The 25,378-nt window shown below is 38.0% G+C and overlaps 1 protein-coding gene and 1 long non-coding RNA gene across 7 annotated transcripts in view; one reads left to right on the forward strand and one right to left on the reverse strand.

Moving 5' to 3' along the window:
* Window positions 1-442: 442 nt before the first annotated feature.
* The window catches only part of Papss1 (3'-phosphoadenosine 5'-phosphosulfate synthase 1), a 126,235-nt gene continuing 101,299 nt past the window's right edge, over window positions 443-25,378 (reverse strand). For all 6 annotated transcript variants that reach the window (XM_015484621.2, XM_048813706.1, XM_048813703.1 and 3 more), the window contains exons 11-12: window positions 13,897-14,126; window positions 443-1,153 (exon numbers count right to left, since the gene is read on the reverse strand). In XM_015484621.2, coding sequence (XP_015340107.1) covers window positions 1,015-1,153; window positions 13,897-14,126 — 369 coding nt within the window. In that variant the 3' untranslated portion in view covers window positions 443-1,014. The remainder of the gene's footprint in view (window positions 1,154-13,896; window positions 14,127-25,378) is intronic.
* Window positions 15,891-24,708, forward strand: LOC125619801. The gene is made up of 2 exons (XR_007351400.1): window positions 15,891-16,032; window positions 22,707-24,708. It is a non-coding gene; the product is annotated as an uncharacterized LOC125619801 (long non-coding RNA).

Here is a 25,378-nt window from a genome sequence, read left to right on the forward strand (position 1 = left end):
GAAAGTGGTAGTACCTTAACCTGAATGATCAAGGTGAGCAGAATTTCTCTACTAACCCGCATGGATCACATGGCATTTAGAAGAAACAAGCCTACTTTTATTTTAAGCCCTTGTGATTTAGAGAGTTTCTATAACATAAACCAGTTTTCTTAACTAAAGCAATAATACCCAAGTGCATTCTAAATCCTAAGTGGACTGTTTGATAGTTGTACAAGAATGTTAAAGACATATTTGGGGAAGCTGGTTGAGGTTCTGTACAGATGAAGAATGATTTAACATGTGTAAATGTCATGTAACATATATAATATTTTCACATAACATAGTGTTAGGAGCTAAGTACTAGATCATAGAAATGAAAGGTGCCTACATCTTCCCTCCTCCATTAGCAACTTTTTCAGGAGGAAAGGGTATATATAAACAAAACAATATAAAAAGTATCCAATAAGAAGCAAAAAAAATTAATTTTATTGAATAGAGGGTTTACAATGATCATAAGAATATTTTAGACTATAACAGCTGAAAGATCAATAGCTGATTGGAAGTAAGAGAGGAAGCAGTTTAAATTTTCAACATAAAAAAAAAAAAATTCTAATTGCTACGCTTCTTGTAAAATTCCCAAAACAAGTTCAAGCCATGTTTACTGTTTAGTGATTTTGTTTTAAAAGGGATGAAAAGTGAGAATCAATGTGTATACTGGTTACAACTAATATAACAGCTTGAAAAAATCATGAGACAGAGCATAAATATAATATAAAAAGACAAGATTTTAAAATTGTATTATAGGAATCTTAACTATTACAAGTGGAAAAGATACATTAAAACCAGCAGTGTGTTACACTAGTTCAAAACAGAACTCGTAAGGCAGACCAAAACTGACGCAAGTTAAGGAAATTGGTCTGTTTTTAGGAAGCACATCCAGACAGATACAACCACAAAGAAATGCCAACAGTGACGACTATGTGGTCCCCTCTGTGAGTTGGTGAAGCATCAAAGGTGGAGCAACTGGGTTAACACTTAGGCTTTCTCCAGGGATTTGTAGTATTCCATCAGCACGGTCCAGGCCTTGGGCGCCATGAACCCTTCAGGAGGCTTCTGGCCTTCTCGGGCAAGTTTGCGCATTCGAGTTCCTGAAATAAATTCAAAGTCTTCATGGCTGAAAGATAGAGTCAAGTGAAAATTATTTCACATTTTTTTAAGAAAGCAATTGTGAAAAAATTTAAAGCATTTATTCTTTCTGTTTATATTAGACTACTAGACAAGGTTAATATGAATCTGATTTCAAATTTGTCATTAAGCAAAATATACTGCACTACTGAATATTATTCAGTTTTAGAACTAGGAAAATTTTAATTGAAATTTTTATTGTGATCATTGTAGATTCTTATGAAATTGTAAGAATAATATATCGAAATTCTGTGTCGAGAGGCCCAATGTAACTTCTCCCAATAGTAACATCTTGTGATATTACAGCATCAATATCACAACCGGTAGGGCAGCACGGAAGCGAGCTACCTACCACTCTTACTCAGATTTCCTCAGCCTCCCTTGCACTCATTTCCCAGTGTGTGCATTCGGTTCTGTGTAATTTTATCACATGTGCACATTCATGTATCCACCACAGTGAAGCTGCAGAACAGTTCCAAATCACGAGGATCCCATTCTTGATTCAATATAGATTCAATCAATTTTATTGAATGAATACAGAACACTTCACCTCCCTTAATGAGTCATGCTCTTCCTACTAGCAATTAAGAGATCATGATGAAGGGCACATAGAATCCTCTAATGTGCCACTAATCCAGAACCACAGCATTCAGAAACCTATCTCTAATAGCCCTTTAAGGTCTGTCTGCTCTCTGACCTTGTTCACCTCCTCTATAGTCAGGGGAATCTGAAAGTCCCCTTCCTAGACTGGTTCTTTAGTGTATCTATGAGCACTCAGACTGGCCATTCTCTGGGAATGCACTCCAGGCCAAGAAAGAGGTACCAGAGTTTCCTCTGTGATCCATACTGCGTGTCTGGCTTCTGGACTGTTCTGCTTTTCTGACTTTTGTTTTCTGTGTACCCAATGACCCCATTTGCTCAGAGGGTTTGGAAGCCTTGGGTGTGATTTTATTACCACCAGTTTATAAGCACCTCTCCCACCTAGCTGGTCCACCTTTATAACTGACCACTACTGTCAGTTCCTAAGATCAATCTGAATCTTGCCTCCAGATGTAGTTCTACCTTAGATTTGTTGCTAGCCTGTTCAATTGCATTGAAGTAGTGAGATATAATGAACATTCCACTCCTCTTTGAATTATATTTAAGAGTTTTATTCTGGAATACTATACAGAGGATATGAATATAAAACAGTGCAACTCATTAAATAAATCACAGGAAATCAATGTCAATGCTTTATAAATCCCATCTCTACCTACTAAGCAGAAAGGCACTACTTCAATTCAGACACAAAACATCTCCCAGTCATCCCATCTGCTCTTCCTATTTCCCTGAACTACCAGAAAGACAGGAAGATAAATAAGCATGTACATTCAACTTAATATTTTAACAGATTCTCCCACCCAAATCCTGCTACCTCCCTTCCTGGATGCCATGGAGTTGAGCAGCACTGCTCTTCCACACGCTTCTACCATGTTCCGTCTCACCTCAGGCCTACAGCTATGGAGCCAGATGACCATGGACTGAACTTCTGAAACCATAGCCCAAATAAACTTCCCTCCTCTATGTTGTTCTTGTCAGGTATTTTGGTCACAGAGAGATAAAGCTGTCTAACAAAGTATCTAAAAATGCTTACTCCAACTTGATGTAAAATTGGTTAGTTTAGCTGAGAACCATCCAACAAAATATTGGTTGAGTACTTCAGATACCTCAGGAGATCCACTTATCAGCTCCCTAAACAAACTTCACTGAGGAAAACTGTGATTCTGGAGCTTTCTGGACATGCAAACTTGAAACTTCAGTTTCAAAAATGAAAAACTCATGTCATGTGAATCAAGTGCTTGTTCTTGATGGCAGTAATAAAGAAGTAAGAGAGCAGCTTGCTGGATGATTCTGCCTGAACTTTGATTAAAGGAAAAAGCCAGACCAATTAAAGTCCTTTCTTTCCCCATAATGCCAAACTGTCTGAAATCCAGAACTTTTCTTGCATTCCTTCTGAAATTGCATTTTTAAACCAAGGTCCCCGGGTACCTCTTTTCCTGAAGCTATTTCACACTCCATCTGCCCCGCATGCCACAAGCATTTCTTCATCACATGAAATGGGAGTTCCTGCTTCCACATGGTGGTGGTTCCACTCCACCCTGGCTACGGAAAACACATTTCCCTCTGCCTCAAACTTGTATGTCTATCTCTGTTACATAAGGACTTTATTTTTACCGGAGCCATGTTCAAGGTCTTGACATGAGTCACTATAAAATTAAATCATATCTTCACAAGGAGTCCAGACATCATTCTGCAGAAATCATTCCATCAAATAAAAACTGAGGCATTTGGGGAATCATCTAAATATAACTATAAATTTTACCTATAAGTATTCGTGAATCTGCAGAAACACAAAAGACTACCAAATAAAGGACTTGGGCTTTCCCTACAGAGCAGTTCTAATTAGGGCCATTTCATTCTACCGAGTTAACCAATCTCCCATGGCACCTGGAAAAAGAAACACAAATATGTTTGGTTTTTTCCCTTTCCAAAACCACTCAGTTACAGATTCCTATAATCTACAGCAGACAGAGGCTGGGTCTTAACAAAACAAAGGGGAAGGGGCAGAACAGCAGGAAGGAAAATAACACACCAGCAAGCAACCTACACGGGACCCTTAATAACACATACCAGCCACATGTGGCCAGCATCTTGATGAACTCCAAAGTACAATGACTCTTGGCCACTTGCTGACAATTTTAAATCTTTACAACCATCTGCTGTCCCTCAGTCCACATATGTGGCCACCAGAGCCACTGGCACAAGTTATTCACACGGACTGAAGATGGGGTCAGCAGATGGCCCTTCATCTTTTGAAGGTTACATTCAATTAACCCAGCTTTCTAAGGTTGCTAACTAGACAATAAGTGATTCAGAGAAGGAAAAGGATATTTTTTTCTTTGATAGAACTCAAACTACTGGTGGTAACTTACAAGTGAACCTAATTATTTTGGATCTAATTAACTTTTCATCTAACTTGAAAGCAGTTCATTTATAATACATCAAAACACTAAAAATTCTTCAGACAGAGATTAAAAATGATTGCTTCAAAACCAGATAAATGCCTATTTATAGCTTTCTTTCAGAGACTACAAAGCCCTGGCTGACGTCATACATGACAATTTTAACAATTACTGTTTTTTAATCAAAGACCAACAGAAATGTTTGGAAAACTTAATTATCTATAATCTAATTGAGCAAATTCCTTAATTTTTTATGTTTTTCCTCCAAGCACCTCAGCCATAAAGGCTATAAAATAGCTTCCATCAGATATTCAGTCAATAATGAATACCTAGGGCCATCCTAAAATATGTTGTAGAATCAGCTCAATTTTCTTGACCATAAAGTGTCATGAAATCTATAACCTACCATAGAATAGATCAGATTTTTAACTGAGTGGCAATAGACAAGTTTTGAAAGCACCCAGAAAAATATTTTGATGTAGAAAATTTGAGGTTTCTGTGCTTCCAACTGGCACAGGTTGCATTGTTATTCACCTACTTCTAGAGGCTCCTCTATTGACCAAAAGTTAATCCCCAAAGCTCTCAGATGTCCAATTATCCAAATAAAAGTAGTTGTCCCCATTGAGGCTTGGTCCTTAGCTGGGCACCACTGGAAACTTTTAGGAGATAGAGCTGAGTGGGAAGCCTTAGTCATGGGGGTGTGTCCTGGAAACTTCTGTGAGATCTCTTTCTCTCACTTTATTGTTTCCTGGCCACCACAGATGAGCAGCTTGCTCCACCATACACACCTCAGCATGAAGTACTGTTTCACCACGGTCCCAAAGTAAAGGGACTAAGCAGTCATGGACTAAAACCTCTAAAACTGAGCCAAAATAAGCTCTTCTACTTTTTAAGGTTGATTATCTCAGGTATTTTGTTATAGTAATGAAAAGCTATCTAACAAGACACATTTTCAGTTTTAGAAAATGATAGTCCACTGAAACCTCTAGCAGCATGGAAACATGTTCATGAACAGGAAATAAATTAAAAAGCAGGAAACAAAATTCTATTATAGTAAAAACTTGACTATGTTCAACTGTGTTAAATGAATGTATAGGAAAAAAAAAAGCAAAGCACACAAACATTTCGGCAATAATACAGGTGTTATTTCTCTCTTTTTAAAGGCTTTAATAATTTTTCAGAAACACACATTTTTAATTGATGGCCTCTTATATTCACCCTCTATTTTCCCAAGAATACATCAAAACCAGGGTACTCCACTCATCCATAAAGATGGATCTTTCTAAGAACAGAGGTTTTTAAGAGTTAGCTCACATGACTGAGGCTGATTTTCTTTCCACTGGGCTGCAGTATCAAGATCACTCTGCACTACAAAGAGAAGTGAACCCCTCTGTCCATAACACTAGGGAAACATCTCTCCAGCACTGCCTCGTTTGCCTTCTGCTTTTTCTTTAGCAGTGATGGATGTGTCAGTTCATCCCTCAAGTGGTCATATCTGCAGACCTGCACAGGACTCTGAGATAGAGAAGAAGCTGGTGTCTGGTTCAGGCTACTTTGGTTTCCTGGCATTAAGAAAATATGCCTTCCATGGAATCCGTCCTAGCTCTACCGTTCTACAGTGGGGCCAAAGCCCCAGAGTATCGCTCTATCTCACCCTGCTGGTTACTGCTCAGTCCCGCGCTCCCCCTGCCCTCTATCTTGGACATTAGGACAGAATGAAAGCAACATATTAAAAGTAATGATACCACACAACAGCTACCTAATGATGTCTTATCTAACATTCCTAATCGTATCAAAGGGGGGGAAATAATTTATTTTCTATTTCTAGGACAGAAAAGCATATCACCACTCTAGAATGTTTTCAAAAGAAGGGTCTGCGAAAGGACGAAGAACAATGCACATTTACATATCGTCTTTGTCTTTGCTAACTGAAGGAAGTTTACCATAAAAAACTAAGGAGAAAAGTTATTATCTATTTATTCGGTAGATAAAAGACTCTTAATAAGGGAACATAATACACAAAATCTTTTGTTTATGAACTGTCTTATAAATGTAAAATCAGAATCAGATCTGCAATTCCAGAGAAGGAGACTAAACTAAACTGTTTTGCTGCTACTGTTTGTTTTGAAATTGGGGGGGATGGACAGAATGTCAGATTTATATATTTATTAAGGGAAAAATCAGCCATCATTTAATATAGCAATTATACAACAAATCTTACTGATTGTGCCTCCTAAAAATGTTTTGAGTCAATCCACTTTTTCGATCCCAGTTGTAACCCACCAAAATCATGCTACCCGTCAGTTATCAAGGATACAAAAACAATAATAAATGCTGATGAGGATATGGAGAAAAAGGAACTTTGACACTGTTGGGTTATAAATGAGTACAACCTCTACGGAAGTCAGTATGCAGATTCCTCAAAAGACCAGGCATGGAACCATCACATGACCCAAATATATCACTCCTCTGTACTTTTCCTGAAGAATTAAAGTCATCATACTATAGCAATACATGCATACCCATGCACAATTCACAACAGACAAACTATGAAATCAACCCAGGTGTCCATTATGGATAAATAAAGAAAATGTGGAATATATACACAATGGAGTTTTATACAGCCATAAAGAAAAATGAAATTATGTCACTTGCAGGAAAATAGATGGAACTAGAGACCATTATGTCAACTGAAATAAGACAAACTCAGAAGATCAAGGGTCATGTCTTTTCTCATTTATGGAAGCTAGAGAGGAAACAGGAAAAGAAGGTGTGTGTATGTTGGTGGGGGTCTCACAAAAATCAAAGGGAGATCAGTGGAGGAAAGGGAAAAGTGGTAAAAGGTCGGGTGGGAAGAGGGGAAGTGCTGGGAAATTATGTTGGCCAAATTATATTCTTATATTGTGTGCATGTACAAATACCTAACAACAAACCCATCATTATGTACAACTATAATGCATCAATAAAAAATGTGGAAAGAAAAAAACAAAAACCCTGCCTGTACTAATACACGTATTCACATTGGCCTCCCCCATCTTCCTCTTTTCTAAGCTGCTAGATCATCTTTATATTTTTATGTTCCCTGCAGATGGTTTCAAGCTTATCTTTGGTTTTATAAACATTTAAGTACCATAATCCACGTCTGCTAATGTTAGTACATGAAGTCTTTACAGGTTTGCCTCTGCTGACTGTGGTTTCTTTTCTTGCTTGAGGCATTTATTGCTTTGTATATTTTGTCATTTTTGACTAAAGTTGTTCATTATGTTTCAAGAATGATTTAATGGAATAAGTCAAGGCCTAGGACTCAAGGTGAGTGCTCCAGCAAGAGCCTATTAAAGTCTGCTTCTGCTGAATGCTTTGAAACATGCCTAGTCAACCCCCTAAAAGTAATTTCATGGCTTCAGGTTCTTGTCTGTTTTGATATCACCCAGGTAACATAAGCTGGCCCTTTTTAGCAGAGCTTTGACTTTTGAGTCCAGAGCCTAATACTCTGCTCATAGTCTACTAGGGAAGGAGAATGGGTTGGGTTCTCATCAGGTCCTGCCCTAGAAAAGGTGGAAGTAAGTCCCAGGTGAATAGAAGTGTCTCCTGTTGACTGAACAATTTGATGAAGACCACAGTTGCATTCCTGCTCCGCCTATATTATAAGGCCCTGAAAATAGGTCTAGGAGAGCAAAAGCAGCTTCATTGCTCATTCTAGCATTCACTTAATGGTTCTTATTACCTTGTTAGCTCACAATACTTTTTTTGTGAAACTGTTGTTTTATATAGCCTTTTTAGTTAATTGCTTAGGAAAGTTAATCTATAAATTTAACTTACCTCGTTACCAGAAATCTGAACTTCCTCATATCCAACCCACACTGCAACAACATCATTTTTTAAAAATTTCACATCTATTCCAGTTCCAGTTCAAAGAACTGCCTTATCTGGTCTCTGGCTATCTCGTCATCCTTTGACTATGTTCTACTCCATCCTTGGCCCTTTTTCCAAGCTCTCTAAGGTAATCCCCCAGGATCATGGCACATGTTGATCATCTGGTCCAGAATGTAATTATTCCATTCTTTACCACAGGAATTCCTAGTCTCTTAGCCCAAAAGTCACTTGCTCCAGGAATCTACACCTACTGCCCCAGACTTGGTCAGGCAAGTGCCAGCAGTTTCCCCACAGTATTCTGCAAAGCTCTTACCACCCTGAACTATGTTGTCAGTGGTTTACTGTCTGTTTCCTTCCCTAGAATTTATATCCCATAAAGGCAATGACAAAATCTGTTATTGCAGGGTGCAGAGGTACACATCTGTAATCCCATTGACTCGGAAGACTGAGGCAAGAGGATTACAAGTTTGAGACCAATCTGGGCAATGCAGCAAGACCCTGTTTCAAAATTAAAAACAAAAGGGCTGAGCTATCACTGAAGCTCCATGGCAGAATGCTTTGACTTTTGAGTCCAGAGCCTAATACTCTTGACTTGACTATGTTCAACTGTGTTAAATGAATGTATGGAAAAAAAAAAAGCACAGTATACAAACATTTTGGCAATAGCACAGGTATTATTTTTCTCTTTTTAAAGGCTTTAATAATTTTTCATTCTATTTCCAGTACCAAAATAAATAAGTGAATAAACAAATATCTGCCTATTTCCGACTACACTGCCCCCCCCCAAGAATGGCATATATATCGTAAAGGCTCAGTAAGTAGTTACTAAAGGAATAGTGCATAGCAAAGTCAGTGTTTTATACCAATTTCAATATAATCTATTGATTCCAAGTAAGACAGGGTAAAAATAAATCATCTGATTTTCAAAAATATACATAGTAATGCTATCCCTAGTTACAATATAAATGTATGCTAAAACATAGAAGATCACAGATTTTAAATCAGGTCTTATCTTTTAATGGTAATTCCCATAATAAAATATGTTCAAAACCTACAATACAAGGATAAAACCTGTAAACTCATGCAGTAACAATCAGACTTCCACAAAAGAAACAGTACAACTAACAAAACCAAAGTCTTTTATGCATCAACAGAAAACACAGTCCTCTATGCTCTAAAAGACCTGTGTATTACAAAAACTGTGGCAGGAAAGGGAAAGAAAAGGATTCACACAAGAAGTATTTCAATGACCGATGCCAGACTTGGAGGTAAAGAGTGAGCTGAAAGGAAAAGTGACTTTACAGTTCTATGTAACAGGAAGAACAATAACTAAAAGAAATTCAGGATTCAGAAATATTATGAGAGTAAAGGTAGTATTGGTTCTGAGCATTTTACATAACACCTAGAACTCTATGCTGAAATATCCACTCCTATGATAGGAAAAATTCAAAGATGGCCCCAATGACCTTTGCCCCCAGTGTTTACCATGATCCCTTGCTGCATGGCCAAAATAATATTATTTGGTAGGCCTAACCTTATCACTTAAGACCTTTAAATGGAAAAAAGAAAAAGAAAAAGAATTCAGTTAGGAGCAAAACAGAAGCCAGAGAAATCTGAAGCATGAGACAGATTCCACAAATGAGGGAGATTCTACTACTGAGATGGAGGGGTCCACAAGGAAGGACCGAACTTGACCTCTAGACACAGGGAGCAATCCTCAGGCAACAGCTAGTAAGAGGATAGGGATATCAATCCTAGAGCTATAAAGAATTGAATTCTGCTAACAAGGACCAATATGGAAATAGATCCTTTTCAGAGCTATCATATGAGGCCAGTGCAGCCAGAGAACTCAGGCAAGCATACCCAGTCATCTGCGCTAAAGAAATGCAAGAGAATAAACTGGTAGTGTCTTAAGCCACTAAGTTAGTGATAATGTGTTACTTTAGCAATAGAAAACTAGTACTATAAGCAACTGGGAAACAGTGACTTATATGTTTAGAGTCATGGCATAGAAAGTCTCCTAGAAAAGTAATAAAAGAAAGGAAGATCTAAAAATGCCCTGAAGGACACACATAAGTAGAGTGTTTTTTAAAATGACACTAACAGGACATGCATTCAAAATATGAAAGAAATACTCTTTTGAAAACATAAACATACCAGACAATGAACATTCATACCCACTTATCCCTCCCTTTCCACAAGACACTTTCATTCATGGGCACTTAATCATATAAATAAATTTGCACTTATCTATTCAAATACAAATGTTTACTTTCTCAAAAGAGAAAAAAAATACAAATAAGAAAAGTGAATGATTTCTATGTTTGTAATGTCTGCAACAGACTTTAATACTGCAGTCCTAAAACTAAATTTCCTTGAGTGACTATTTTAGCTAATATGAACCTCCTTAACTTTCTAAATATAAACACATGATTTTTATCACAATTCCTATCAATAATATCTTGCCTGAAATCTTCATGAATTTTTTTTCTCCTAAGCCTTGTCTTACACTGGTATTTAATCAAATCAAAAGCTGCAAAATCATTAATTACATAAAAGCTGGCATTGAGTAATGACCATTAATCAAACTTAAGGCAACTTCATATGTGCATAATTAATAACTGTGTTTTCTCACTACATCAAAGACTATCGCCTTTCCACAAAATTTTAATCACTTTCCAACATATTCCCATCAACTTAATTATATTTGAACACAAATACAAAAAGTTAGAAAATGAAGGGAGTTTTAAAGCTTCCCAAGTTACAACTTATTAAGATTTAGTAACCAAAAAAAAAAAAAAAAAATTCCAAGGAAATGAGCCACTCATGCAACTAATATAGAATTCATCTTTGGAAAATCTTATGAGAACTGATGTAATTATTTAGCTTTTTGAATGATTAAAAGAAATACTTAAAACAATACTACACAGATTTAACCAAACATCAAAGTTATCAAGGGCTTACCAGCACATCAGTCAACCACATACAGATGGATTCTAGGGTCCTGCGTGTGATTAAATTAGCTGACCATGCAAAGGGACCACAGAAATGAAACATATCGGCACAAGAAGTGTGAAAGAAAAGCTCAACTCTTTCTGAGGTTAGTTTTGTTTTCTTAACACAACAAAACAGAAATGCACCTAAGTTTGACATTTTTAGCCACTGGCAGTATGATTCTCTTCTTTGCTCTCCCTTGCCACTATGTGAGTGAATTAATTCAGTTAATCACAACTCTGAGAACAAGCTGACATTCATAACCACTTGTACACAGCCTAAACAAATAACCTGTGTGTTGGGTGAGATACCAAAAACACTTTGTCCCAGCAGTCCATTTCTGACACTGTGTGTATCATAGACTATAGGAAGGTGCTACTGCCCTTCCTCTGGGGGTTAGGTGGGAGCCTTTTAAAAGAATTACCAATGGGTAGACCTCCCCATGGACTAAGTAAATAAGAATGTTTGATTGTGGCCTACATAAAGTTAACCATGAAAGGGAAGGACAGGACCTGAAACCTTTTAATCCTCCTTTATAATTTATATTTTAAGGTTTCAATAATCTTACGTGGCAATGCAGTTCAAAGTTTACTATAATTGCTTTCATTTTTCTTGTAATTCTTCCTTTTAAAGCTTCAAAAGAGGCATCCCCTTGGTAGAAAAAGTCAATTTATAACCTTCAGCATACACTTTTAAGGCTATTATTTTTAGTGAAACTATAGTATGTGTATATAAATATACATGCATGCATATATACACTTTGGGGTGGGGCAGTACTGGAGAATGAGCTCAGGACCTCATACAGGCTAGGAAGGCACTCTTCTGTCGCAAGCCAGCCATGCTGTGTGTGAGCCACCGTGTATCGTAGCCTAGGGAATAGAAACATCTGGTGTCTGGGAACTACCAGTGGACATTTCCTCTGTGTGCGATTGCCCAGAGACATTGTGAATTCCTGTCCCAATCTGTCATGTCCCACACAGCACCTGAGATGGGTGTTACCTGACAAGATGTTAATTAACCTGATAATTGCAAGACATCAGGAAGCAAGACTGCCTTAGAAAGCTTATCCCCACCTTTGATATACTTCCTTAAATGAACTACTGGAGCCATCTTTCTTTTGTCTAGTTCCAGCTCCCATGTGGACTGGATTTATCAGGGCCTCTGCTTTTGAAAATATATTTCAGACTCTGTCATTTGTTCTTCACTAATTATCCTAGACCTTACAACCTCCTCGGCAGGAAGAAAATTCCCCAACAAGAAGCTGGCCGTTACCCATACTCTTCCACTGAGTTATGTTCCCAAGTCCTTTTAAAAATTTTATTTTGAGACAGTCTTTGCAAGTTGCCCAGGTTGGTCTTCAACTTGCAATTCTCCTGCCTCAGCCTCCTCAGTAGCTGGAATTACAGGCTTGCATCATTGTGGCCCGCTACGCATATATTTTTAAAGGTTTTTCTAAAAACCAAAAACCCACATGATGTCAAACTATTTATTCCTAGATGTTTGGAATCTGATTTTGTACAAGGATAAAAATGTTCTGGTTAGCTGCAAATTCTGGTGGTTCAGAACTATGCTGGAATATGGGTTACAGTGTTCAGGGTACACATCTAAGAAATGGTTAGGAGTTCTTTAACACTTGCCTGCATCAGTTATGAAAACCTTTTCTGTTCATTCACTCTCATAAGACTTTCTTTTATTTTTAGCTATAGTTATCACTCAGAAAGCCATCTAAAATGTGCACTGTCTTCAGAATTATTTGTCATTAAATGAGAAATCAACAAATTTTCCAATCTCCAATGGCAACAATAATATTTCTTTATTTGGGTAACTTATTTTACCTCAAAGAAATTAACCAAAAAGAAACGTATATCTATTTTAGAAACCATTCCTTAGGGCCTAAATCTAGAATTCAAGGCAGGAGCTTTTTAGCCTATAGGTTGAAGAGGGCAATGAAAACTGTTGTTTTAATTTTAAAAAGGTTTCTTTTTCTTTCCTGTCACACTGTGACAAAATGGGCCACATCAAGTGAGGACATGTCAGGGTCAGCATCATTCCTGAATATGAGGCCAGTGTAAAGTGCCACAGAAAAAAGACAAGACAGAGTCAATTTTCAGTAGTGCCTGTCAAGAGAGTTGACACTGATCAAAAGTAAACTAACAAATAACTGTATTCTACTTGCTGAATCTGTTTTACTTGCTGAGTGTTAATCACAATTTGTACTATAAAAGCAAGTGTACTATACATGAGTCTCAAAACAAGTCTTATGTATAAGCACCTACTGAAATATAAAAATAACTAGTTACTCCAAATCATAGAAAAAGTTACAGATTTTGATATAGGGGGAAACTGCCTTGTCCACTGCCATCATTCCAGAGATTAGAAAATAAGGGTAAAAAAAAAACCCTTAAAACTTAGGACTAATTAGATCACATAACAAAGACAGGACTAGAATCTATAACTTCTGATTCTACAGCTTCACAGTGCCACTTTGAATGCACAGCTCGCACCACCTATAGAAATTGCCTATAGACAGAAATTACCATAACTTTGTCAGTCAAAGGGAGATACATATGTGCTCAATACCAGCAATAATTTGTACTAACAGTTGGTAGCAGACATGGTAGACACAGAACTCTCAATTTTGCCTTTCAACTCAAAATTCCTGAAACCATGAACAATATAAAACAGATTCAATTTTTATTTCTACTTCTAACTTTTAAATGAGAGATGAGTTGCCTTATTCTGAGTGGGTGCAACAAAGCCAGTCATCAGAACAGTTGTAAAGATGAAGTAACACTCTAAAGCCCTGGGAGCAGCTTGGACTGCAAAGGGCTACACAGATTTGTGCAGAGAATGCAAAACTTACTGTTCAGAATCATAGTAGTCCATGCGCTTCTTCTTCTTGTTGTAAGCTGCAACTCGGAAGGGAACTATTTCCAAGGTGATTAGGCCAGGGGCCATTGTCAGCACTTTGGCACCATGGGTTGGTTCATAAAGATCCTTCCCTGTTTCTGGATGAGGCATGCCAGCGGGATCTCGTCCAACAATGTAAAAATTGGCTCCTGCCACCATCCTTGCTCGGCAATGCCACTGCACCTAGAATAAAAGTTTGCATATTAGATATCTATACTTTTATGACCAAGTACTGAAAAGTAGTAAATGGATAATAAATACAGGTATTTGCATTTTTTAAGCAAAGTTTTAGAAGTGCAGTATATAAGGGCAATCCCTTAACTGAATTCCCAATTGGTCATACTGAAGGGTTTCAGCTTTTTGGGGGTAACCTCCTATTTTCTGTAGTGCTGCGAATGGAACCCAGGGCCTTATAGATGCTAAGCAAAGCAAGTTCTCTACCATTGAGCTGCACCCCCAGCCCTTTGACTTTTTGTGACATCTCTACTGGTACATACTTCTGCTACTTTGTCTAGACTCTGTCACATACTACATAATAGAGACATTATTTTCACATCATTTAGATTTCCTACTACGAAAGATGCTGTTTTGTTCTTATTCTACTCTCTTCATTTTCCATTCCATTTACCCCAAACAGTGACATCAATATTTTTGGTAAAATCACTTGTAAAATGGAAATTATAATGGTATTTATCTCATAAAATTTTAGAGGAAAAAAATGAAACATGAGGGCTTGGAGTCGTACATGGTACACAGTAAGAATACAATAAATGTTAGCCATTATCAGCTTTACTTTTCCCCTCCTTATACAACTGCTTGCTCTTCCTAGTCAATAATTACCTTGACTTTCTGTCCCTTATTTTTCAGTACTTGTGTTTCTATGTACCATGCTGCATCCTTCTTTGTGAATACACAGTTATACCACCCCCATCCTCCCTGGCAGTGTGGCCATATGGCTGAGTTCTGGCCAAAGAACAGAACCAAAGTCATATGTAGTACCTCCAAATGTGGCCCATAAAGGCCCCGCAGCACTACCGTGGTTCTCTTTCCCCATTTGACAGCTGAACAGAGAGAACCCCAAGCTCCTGTAACTGAATCTTGTTCTACTTGAGCACTGGTATGACTTGCATTGAGCTGTGCTAGTTCTGTATGAACAAGATGGTAAACATGATGCTAACACACAGGTGCATGCTACACCTTCTTCCACCCACCCTTGAGTCCAGCTCTTCATGAAAATTCTAGTCATTCCCCTTTGCTCCCACACAGAAAACACACCAATGGCCTCTACTAATTCAGACTCAGAAATTTTACCTAGGGATCAGGCAGACTTTTAGGATCAATTAATTACTCTGCAACTCAATGGAAAATATTTTCTACCTCATGAATATCAGAAGCTGCTTCTACTGAGTTAAATAAATGAACTTGATTTGTTCATTAAATATCTCTCAAACACCAAAATATTGGTAAAATGAGAATGTCTTGACTTAATTTTAATGTTAAGAAGTTCAAATCATTTAATCCAAACCCTTTTGTAGTTTTAAAACAAGAGAGAAAACTGGAAAGCTCCCATCCCCCACAAATTAAGCACCTTACTATGGGATTAGTACGCTCCATACTGTGGGCAGCAGCTAGTTCTAATTGAATTTTATAAAAATTATCAGAAAAATAAACTCACCTCTTAGACTTCTATAGGTTATATGAGTAAATTAAATGTGAGTAGAACAAACAGGGTATCAACATTCTCCTACAGGCGACTAACTTCAATTTACATTTTAGTGAATGGTTTTCCAAGGAGAACTACTTTAAAAATTGTAACCAACATGAATAAATAGAAGGCCTATTGTTGAGTTAACTTATAACCTGAGAAATTAATAACCTTTAACCAAGAGGATGCAAAGCAAGCGAGCTACAGAGATTTCCAGTTAGGAATGCAGACTTTGGAGTCAGGCTATCCTAGGTGACATGCTGCCTAGAAGAGGGGGCTGGAAACCAGGAAGCTGCCTGTTTATCTCCCTGGCAGACTTAGGTCAGGAGGTATTTATTACCTTGTGATGCCCAGAAGTCAGCATGGTGTCTGAAGGAATACAAGGTAATTTCTAAAGGTTTTCTAGAAAGCCCTGTAAGAGTCTGTAAATGGTCAATCAACAACAAACGATTTATTTTCTGCTTTACTTGTATCTATGAGCCAACTAACAAATACTATTATTTTCTGATTACAAAAGTAATTTAAATCATATGTGGCAAACCCTGCTGTTTGTCTCTGCAAGTATCTCTCATCATCTCCCTAATCTTCCTATTCCTCAATGGCAGAAGCTTCCTCACTCTGGAAAGGATGAAAATGCCAGGTCTTTGCTCTCACAGCCTTCCTAGCCACTCACCAAGAGCATCTGAGCACATAAAGGAACCCACAAGGGTTCTGCTGAAGGTTTCTGGAAACTTTTTTCTTCCCCAAATTTCATTTATCTGAAAATGTCTTTACTTCACCTTTACTTTTTAATGATATTTTTGCTTGAATATAGATTAAAAGTTTTTGTTTTTTTTTTTACTTCACCCCTTTTTCTTCTTTAAATTTTTCTTTAACCAATTTTGTCCTACTGGAACACACAGAAAACTAATTGAACTACTATGTATAACCAGAAACTCTAATAAAATAAATAAATATTTTAAAAACAACAAAAATTTTTTTTGAAACCAGTCACACCTGTGACCCCAGTGATTAAGAAGGCTGAGGCAGGAAGATCACAAGTTGGAGGCCAGCCTCAGCAACTTACCAAGACCCTTTCTCAAAATTTAAAAATTCTAAAAAGACTGGGGTTATAGCTCAGTGGGATAGCACCCCTGGACTCAATCCTAGGGAAAAAAAAAACACTTAAATTGAGCAATAAATATATTATGGTAACTTTGAATATTTGTGCTGTGTTTGCAGAATTGGAAACTTGGGACTTAATGGGTTAAGATATTACTCCATTTCTGTTTCTTACTGAGAAGTCAGCCATCATCCTATTGTTCCTATGGATGAAATGTTCCCTCTCCCACCCCTATCTCCTTTTCTCTTTACAAATAATTTTCAGCTGAATAATTATATATGCATCTTTTATTTTTTTCCTCCTTTGGATTCATCCTGAGAGTCACTATGCTTCTTAAATGTGTAGTTTTTTTTTTTAACCAATTTCAACCATTATTTTTTCAAAACTTTTTCTGTCACATATTCTCCTTCTTTCCCGCACTCCCTGCCTTTCAGAATTTCAACCAGACATATGTTATACATCTAATGATATTCCCAAATCACTCAGGCTCTGCTCATCTTTTCCCCATTTTTTTTTCCCTTTTGTTAAAATAAGTTTCTGATTTTTGCTCATTGACCTCTTCTGCCAATTCTAATCTACATTTAAGGGCATCCAGTAAATGCTTTCACTTCAGATACTATTCTCTTGGTAATTCCAACATTACTGCCATCTCATTGTATGTTTTTAGTGACAGCTTTTATTCTAGATCAGAAGTCACATTTTCCTGCTTCTTTCCAGTAATTTATTGTTGTATGATGGGCTAGTAAATGATTTAAGGAATCTGAATTGCATTGTTTTCCTCTCGAGTATTGAGAGTCAATTCTAGTAAGCAGGTAACTGAGTGACATCTCTCCTTATCTTTTTGTGGCTTGGCTTTAGACCTTGTTGGGTGGGTCTGGTCTAGTTTTTTGTATCAGTTATGAAACAATTGTCTCTTCAAATTTACCCCTTGGTACCCACTCAGAGATGAGAGATTGAATATTTTAAGCATTTCTTCTTTACAGTGAGCATGATGCTAATTTTTATCAGCTGAAGCATTGCAGGAGGAAGGCTGCTTCTCCTCCTGGTCCTGGTAAACTACATTTTACTTTTCTGGCTTCTACTGCATGGTCTGTCAGTCGTGACTGTGTAGGGAACATCTGATGGCACTCTGCTCCAGCAGCTTGCTGCACAATCCTTCTCACAGACCTCAAAGCCCTAGTCTGAACTCAGTGACCAGATTGCTGCAGTCCTCCTCCCATGGACACAGGGCCACTCCAAGCCTTGCCTCAGCAGGGGATCCCTGCCTCCCACTGCACGCTGCCAGCCTGTGCTCACATGTGCCCCAGATGGTTGTTTCTGTGTCCAAACCAATATATATTTCACCCACTGTGCATCAAGCACAAGTGTGCTCCTGACACCAACTCACTCCAAGTTCCCGCTCAGCAGCCTGAGCTACGTCTGAGCCCCAGAGTGCTATTTTCTGCTCTCTGGAATCTATGAACCAATTCTGGTCCAACAATCCAGTGAAATTCTCCACCATACAGTAGGCTGAAACCATACCTTCTTCAAGGAGGTCTAAAGCCCAGTCTTAGGAAAGGTTCCCTCCCCTCTAACTGGTCTGGACTGCATCTTCCAACTCTGTGACCTGTAGTGTCTCCACATTTCCCTCAAACTTACTGCAGACACTGCACCAGGCCTTGCAGAGTTGCACAAGCACAGTCCAACGAATGATGGAAAACACTCTCAAAGACCTGTGCTCCTCTCTGTAAGCACTCAGCAAGTGAGCTGTTCCACAGCCATGATTCCAGTCTCTGCTTCCCAAGCTCGGCAAGACCACTGTGCTTTACTGGGTTCCAACTGCCTGGCAGAGGTCAGGAGACTGTCTCCAGGCAGAGAACCAGGGGTCACATATGGTGGGGTTTTTTTGGTTGTTGTTGTTTGTGTGTTTTTTTTAATCTCTCAGGACCATATTCCTATTCTCCTGTTTTCCAATGTTTTGATTGAAAGTTTCACTATTTAATTTTACAGTTGTTAAAAATAAATAAACAGCAAAAAATAATACAAAACACAGAGAAAAGGTAAAAACATGAATATTTCAACAATGAGAAAATCACAGATAAAGTGCAGTATGTTCTCCTAATGAAACACCATGACACATATGTGAAGATGAATGAACTACAGCTATACACACAACCACATGGAAGAATCCTGGTAACATAAAGGTACCTGAAAGTACCATAAGCAATGAAAGCAAGTCCAAAAGAACAACATAAAGCATTATGCCTTTCTTTAAAAGTTGTAAAACAAGTAAAGCTAATAAATAGATCATTTAAGCACATGTACATGTGATAAACTGTTTGTATATGGGCACACACAAGGGTGTGTGTATGCACAGACAAGGAAAAATATACAAAATTAAAGACCCTGATTACCCACTGGGGGAAAGGAATGGCAGCAGAGACATGGGACTATTAGAAGTACCTGGTAGATATAAGTTATATTTCTCAGAGGCAATTCATAGTTCTTCAGTAAATGGTTTTTTAAAAAATCAAATAATTGGGCATGGTGGTGCACACCTGAAATTCCATCAACTCCAGAGGTTGAGGTAGAAGGATCACAAATTCAAGTCCACCCTCAAGCAACTTAGCAAGGCCAAAAGAAACTTAGCAAGACCCTGTCTCAAAATAAAAAGGGCTGGGGATAGAGCTTTATGGTAAAGTGCCCCTGGGTTCAACCCCGAATACTAAAACAACAAAAAATAAAAATGAATATATGATTGAAATCTTAAAAGAGCAATCCATGAACAAATGATTATGATAAAGTACCATGTACCACAGATTATGACCAATCTAATTTGATGTACCTGAGGCCCATGTAAGATCTTTTTAGAAAGCAGTATTAATTTGTATCCTTGCCATGTATTACTTTTTCAATGTAACAGGAACAAGGCAGAAAACTTATTGAGGTTCACATTTCACAACAAAGATTTTGGATGCAAGATTGTGAATCTATATAATACTACTCAAGAAACTTGTGAATAAAATAAATGAGTAGAAGACAGAATTATCAAAAACCCCAAAAGAAGTTTAAAACTACAACTACTATTTGGGAGTGGTATGGCCTATATAGTTAGGCTCAGATCTCAAGAAGTAAAAAGTCCCTGTAGACTGTTGGAGCTTCTGGAAATGTTCACAGGTAAGAACAGGTTTATAGCCTAACAGACACCCTACTTATTGCTCCAGATACTGGTGTAAAACAAGGCATTCACATGGCAATATGTCCCTATTGTCCCTGTTTAAGGACGTCTGCTCATTTACACAGAGTCAGTTTCTACCAAGGAGTCATTTAACAGTGCATGAATAACTTTCGTGATAAAACAAAGTACCACCTCCAACAAATGAGTTTTTTGCCCAAATGTAATTGATAATTCTCATTAAAGCTTCATGAGCCTTGGATATAGCTGTTCATTATACATAGTCACATTCCAAATTGTACCTTCCTCTTAGCACTTCCATGTAACAGGTCTTAGAAAGCATCATTTGTTCTTTATAAACACAGATTTAGTATTTAATGAGGAATTTCCTATATTGCCATTGAACTCCTCACATGGTTAAAAATGTACACTGATAACACTATTTTAGCATTAAAAAGTTAATTCTACCCCCAATCTTCCTCTCACCCCATTCCTAAAATGGAATTTAGGAATCAAGACGTTAAATCTTTATAGACTGGAAAATCAGGAACATCCTGTTGATAATCAAACAGTCTTAACAGCTGCTCATTGTTCTGAAAAGCATCTGTGCTAAGGAAACAAATCTGGTATCAATGCCTTCTAAATGACCTACAGAAAACGATTAAAGGAAGAATCATTGTTTTTATTTTATTATTATTAGTTGGCAAATAAGTGTTACTGGCAGACTTCTTCCTGATGTCACTAGAAAAGCTACAAAGACAAGGGTGTGTGTATGTGTGTATTATTATAAGAAAATGCTTCACTTAAAGGTTTGCAAATGCACCAAATAAGTCAAACACACAAGTGATGGATTAAAAAAAAAGAAATGGAAAATGGATAGCTTTCATAAGCCACTTAAGCTAACAGTTTAAATACTGCCAGGTCATAAGCCTTAAAACATGTAATGGTTTAAAATATGAAGATGTTTACTAGAATTTCCCAAGTTTATAACTTAAAAGTTCAGATGTTAAAACTGCCTTTTGCCCAGGCACCAGACCTGGAGCTTCCTAACGAGAACCACATCTCTTAGTTCATAATTTACATTTTGAGCAGAGGTCTACTGACAAATACAACTTTAGTGTGACTGTGTACTCTTCCTAGCAAATAAGGTACTTCTAGGCATTTGGTGGCAATGAAATGAGAGCAAAGGCGGCACCAGCCTGTCAACCAGGCCCACTGCCATCCCAGCTCTGCATCTCTTTGGTCTTAAGGCTGACAAAGACCCTCCTCTTGATTCAACTTTAGTCAGGCTGATGTAGGTACACTAGTCTTGTCCTTCAGTGTCCATCTTTTGGGGGGACTGCATTACCCAGCTATAGCAAAATTCTTGCTAAGCCTGTTCATTGAGAATCCCCCACCTCCATATTGGATGGTCCTCCATGTCTGCTCAAATTCCTCATCCTCCATGCACCCCAGGTGACACGTGTTCACTTAGTCTACTTTCACCAAGAATCCTAACTACAACTGTCAATATCTAATGTTTTTTTCCTCAGTCATTTTCTGTCCCCTGAGCCCTCCCTGCTCTTTTGCTATAAATCCCCACTTGTCTGCACTGTATTCAGAATTGAGTTTCACTCTATCCATAATGAAGTCTCTCTTCCCCTGTTGCAATAATTCCTGAATAAAATTTGATTTTACTTCTATCCAGCTTGGGGTTTCTTTGATAGAGATTAAGTTACTTTCTTTGAGTTTCAGTAACCTCACTGGTAAAATGGGGAAAAAAATGTGTATTTCACAAGCATAAGTTCAGTATGTGACACATATGCAGGCATTCAAAAATGGCTACTTTCATTTTCTATATAGTAATAACTTTTTTTATCTTTAAACACCACACGGCATTTCAACTCAGGCTGTAGATGAAAGCTCTGACACGAAGCCTATGAGAGGTAGGCCATCTCAAGCTTTCTGCTACATTCAAAACTCCAGGTCTTCCAAAAGACTGTTTATTGAGAATCCCCCGTTTCCGTATTGCTATATATATGAAGCAGCCTTGAGATAGAGACAGCTCCCTTATGTGGGAACAGCATAGGTAACTGGGAATGTGCAGCACAGTGATTTTTCAGGCACAGTAATTTTTCAGTGTTTTTTTTTTAAAGGCAACCAATAATATTAATTCCATACATGGACATGAGTCAGGCAATGTGGTGATTTTACATTTATCCTATTTACTCCCAGCACCAACAACAAAAAACATGGGCAGGTGTTACTACCAACATGAGGCAAGTATCAAAAGAATACAAGAATAAGAACGCAGACTATACAAAGAATATCAAACCACCACTGTAGGCTGGGATAAATGTTTGACAGTCCCTCTGTCACTGGAGAAAGTCCACCACCGATGAATACTAGCCAGAAATATCCTCACTCATTCTTTTGGAACTCCTATATCAATTTACCTTCAGTCTGTTTTCAAAAAATAAAGTATCTACATATTTTTAAAAATATTTTAACATTAAATAATAGTAAAACCTCTGTGAAACTGCACAGCATGGTTCTGGAGTCAGATTACATAGGTTCAAATTCCTATGACTACTACTTCTACTACTCTCTGAACTTGAGCAAGTTCCTTATCTGTAAATCACAAACAATTGTAATACCTACTCTCATATTATTGTTATAAAAGATTTTGTTAATATATGTAAAGCACTAAGAATATTGCCTGGCAAATACAATAAAGTCAGTAAAACTGCTATTATATTTTATTTCTTCATCATTATCTATTAACTGTAACTCATTTACTACACATCTCCATTTCCTCTTCAGTGAAACTGGTCCAATGAGAAGAATTTTGTGGCTGGTAAAGAAACAGTGAAAGTGTTAGAGTGCTTGGCTAAACAGGACTAAAAGCTCTAAATGGCTAACATAAAAGAGGATCAAGTTTGGTGGGGTCACACTGCTGATGGGAGTATAAAACAGTACAGCCACACTGGAAAACAGATTGGAGCATCATCTAATGCTGAACAAAAAAAAGCACACTCCATGACCCAGCAATCCCACTCGAAGCTCCAGCCAGCAGACATGTTCACAAGAAGGCATCGCTGGAATCTTCATGCCAGCACCACTGTTCATAGCAAAAACCCAGAAATGGCCCACATGCCCCTGAAAGGTACTGGGTGAAATCCTACAACAGAACACTACCCAGCACTGAGAATGAACAATGTGTGCTTTTCTAACTTCCTTCAATACAAAACTAACTACAACAAGAAGGGTGATTTTTTCACAAGCACAATGGGAACTTTAAAAAAGCCAGACACAAAGGAATGTATGGTTTCAGTCACAGAAGTATCATGACAGGATGGACTGAATATAGTTGCATAGGGCTCAAGTCCCCCCAGGTCAGGAAGAGTAGTCCCCAGCTCCTTGGAATGCTGCCAATAGACACCCGGCAGGGACTGCCATCTTTAGAGAGGACCCTGATGACATGAGCAGCAGTGTCAACACGTGCCCCTCCCTAAGCAGCCAAAGCCTGGTTGGCATGGACTGCAGGGCCTGTGTCTCATGCAATTCAGGATATCTCTGAAGGGCCTTTCCAGAACTCCCCTAGGGACAAACTGTAGGCCTCCACGGACTGAGCTCAACTTTTCCTTCTGCTCAATCCTGCTCCTTTTCTTTCTTTGTCTTCCTTACACAAGTGTTGATTTTAAGAGTTTTCCCTAATCTTCTGAATCCTATTTTTGCCCTCTGAGTCTGCTTCCCAGAGTACACAATCCTCAACAGAAGCAAAATGTGTGTATAACATCAGGTGCAAGGACAGAGACTACTGTGGAGAGGGCACATACAAATTAAAGGGGGCAGGAAAAAAAAGCTTTTGGCACTGATTGAAGTCTTTTTCTTAAAATCTGGGTGCTGTTGATATGCTTGTGTTCAAATAATAAAATTTATTTAATTGCATGCAATGTGTGTTTTTCTAACTTCCTTCAATACAAAACATGTACCTTTTCATGACTTCCTTCAATATGAAGTTACAGTAAGACAAATTAGAAAATGACTAAGAATAGGACAGAAACTTAGTTTTACTTGTACATCCTTTAAAAGACCACTCAAGGTGTACACACCTGGTTCAGAGAAATCTGAAAAGGACTAGGCTGAAATTACAGCCCAGCTGGTAGAAAACCAGGCCAGACCCATGCCTCTACTCCTTGGCAACATTTTTGTGTTATTTTTATTAGACCATGCTTCCACAAAACATATCATCTAAGCATCTAAGAAAACAGCAGAAGCAGGAAGGCCACTCTCACCTCTCTCCCTCCTCACCCCTGGATAAAGCCATAAAACCCAGCTGACTTTACTCTGAAGTAGGTCATAAGACCCTCACATTCCCAGATGTCCTCTCTGTACCCAGAGGAAAGGAAGGTTCCTGAAGACACAGATATAGAGAAGAATCTGAGCCAACAGGCCTAGCCAAGTTCCCAGAGGGGTCATCATTCCTTTTTCCAAGATATTCCTACACGACTGACTGTCCACTCTTCATCAAGGACCTTGGAATTAAACCAAGAGACCCTTCATCTATTAGAAGAAAAAGTAGGCCTAAATCTCCATCATGTCAGATTAGGCCCCAAATTCCTTCGTAAGACTCCTGCACAAGAATTAAAATCAAGAATCAATAAATGGGACGAATTCAAACTCAAAAGCTTCTCAGCAAAAGAAACAACCAGTGAGATAAATAGAGAGCCCACAGAATTGGAGCAAACTTTTACCACTTGGCACATGAGATAGAGCACTAATCTCTAGGATATATAAAGAACTCAAACTCTTAACACCAAAATAATTATTATCATCATCATCATCATCATCAAATCAATAAATGGGCCAATGAACTGAGCAGACACTTCTCAGAAGATGATATTCAATCAATCAACAAATATATGAAAAAGTGTTCAATATCTGTAGCAAATAGAGTAATGCAAATAAAAACCACTCTAAGATTTCATCTCACTCCAGTCAGAAGGGCAGCTATTAAGAATACAAACAACAATAAATGTTGGCGAGGATGTGGGGGAAAGGATACACTCTTACATTGCTGGTGGGACTGCAAATTGGTGCAACCAATCTGGAAAGCAGTATGGAGATTCCTTAGAAAACTTGGAACCACCATTTGATCTAGCCATCCCACTCCTTGGTCTATACCCAAAGGATTTAAAAACAGCATACTACAGTGACAAAGCCACATCAATGTTTATAGCAACTCAATTCACAATAACTAAACTGTGGACCAACCTAGATGTCCCTCAATAGCTGAATGGATAAAGAAACTATGGTATATATACACAATGGAATAATATTCAGCATTAAAGTGAATAAAATTATGGCACATGGAGGTAAGTGGATGGAGTTGGACAATATCATACTAAGCAAAGTAAGCCAACCCCAAAAAACCAAAGGCCGAACATTCACTCTGATAAGTGGATGCTGATCCATAATTGGGTGTGTATGTG

The sequence above is a fragment of the Marmota marmota genome, unplaced genomic scaffold, assembly GCF_001458135.2.
Source record: "Marmota marmota marmota unplaced genomic scaffold, marMar, whole genome shotgun sequence".
NCBI lineage: Eukaryota > Metazoa > Chordata > Mammalia > Rodentia > Sciuridae > Marmota > Marmota marmota.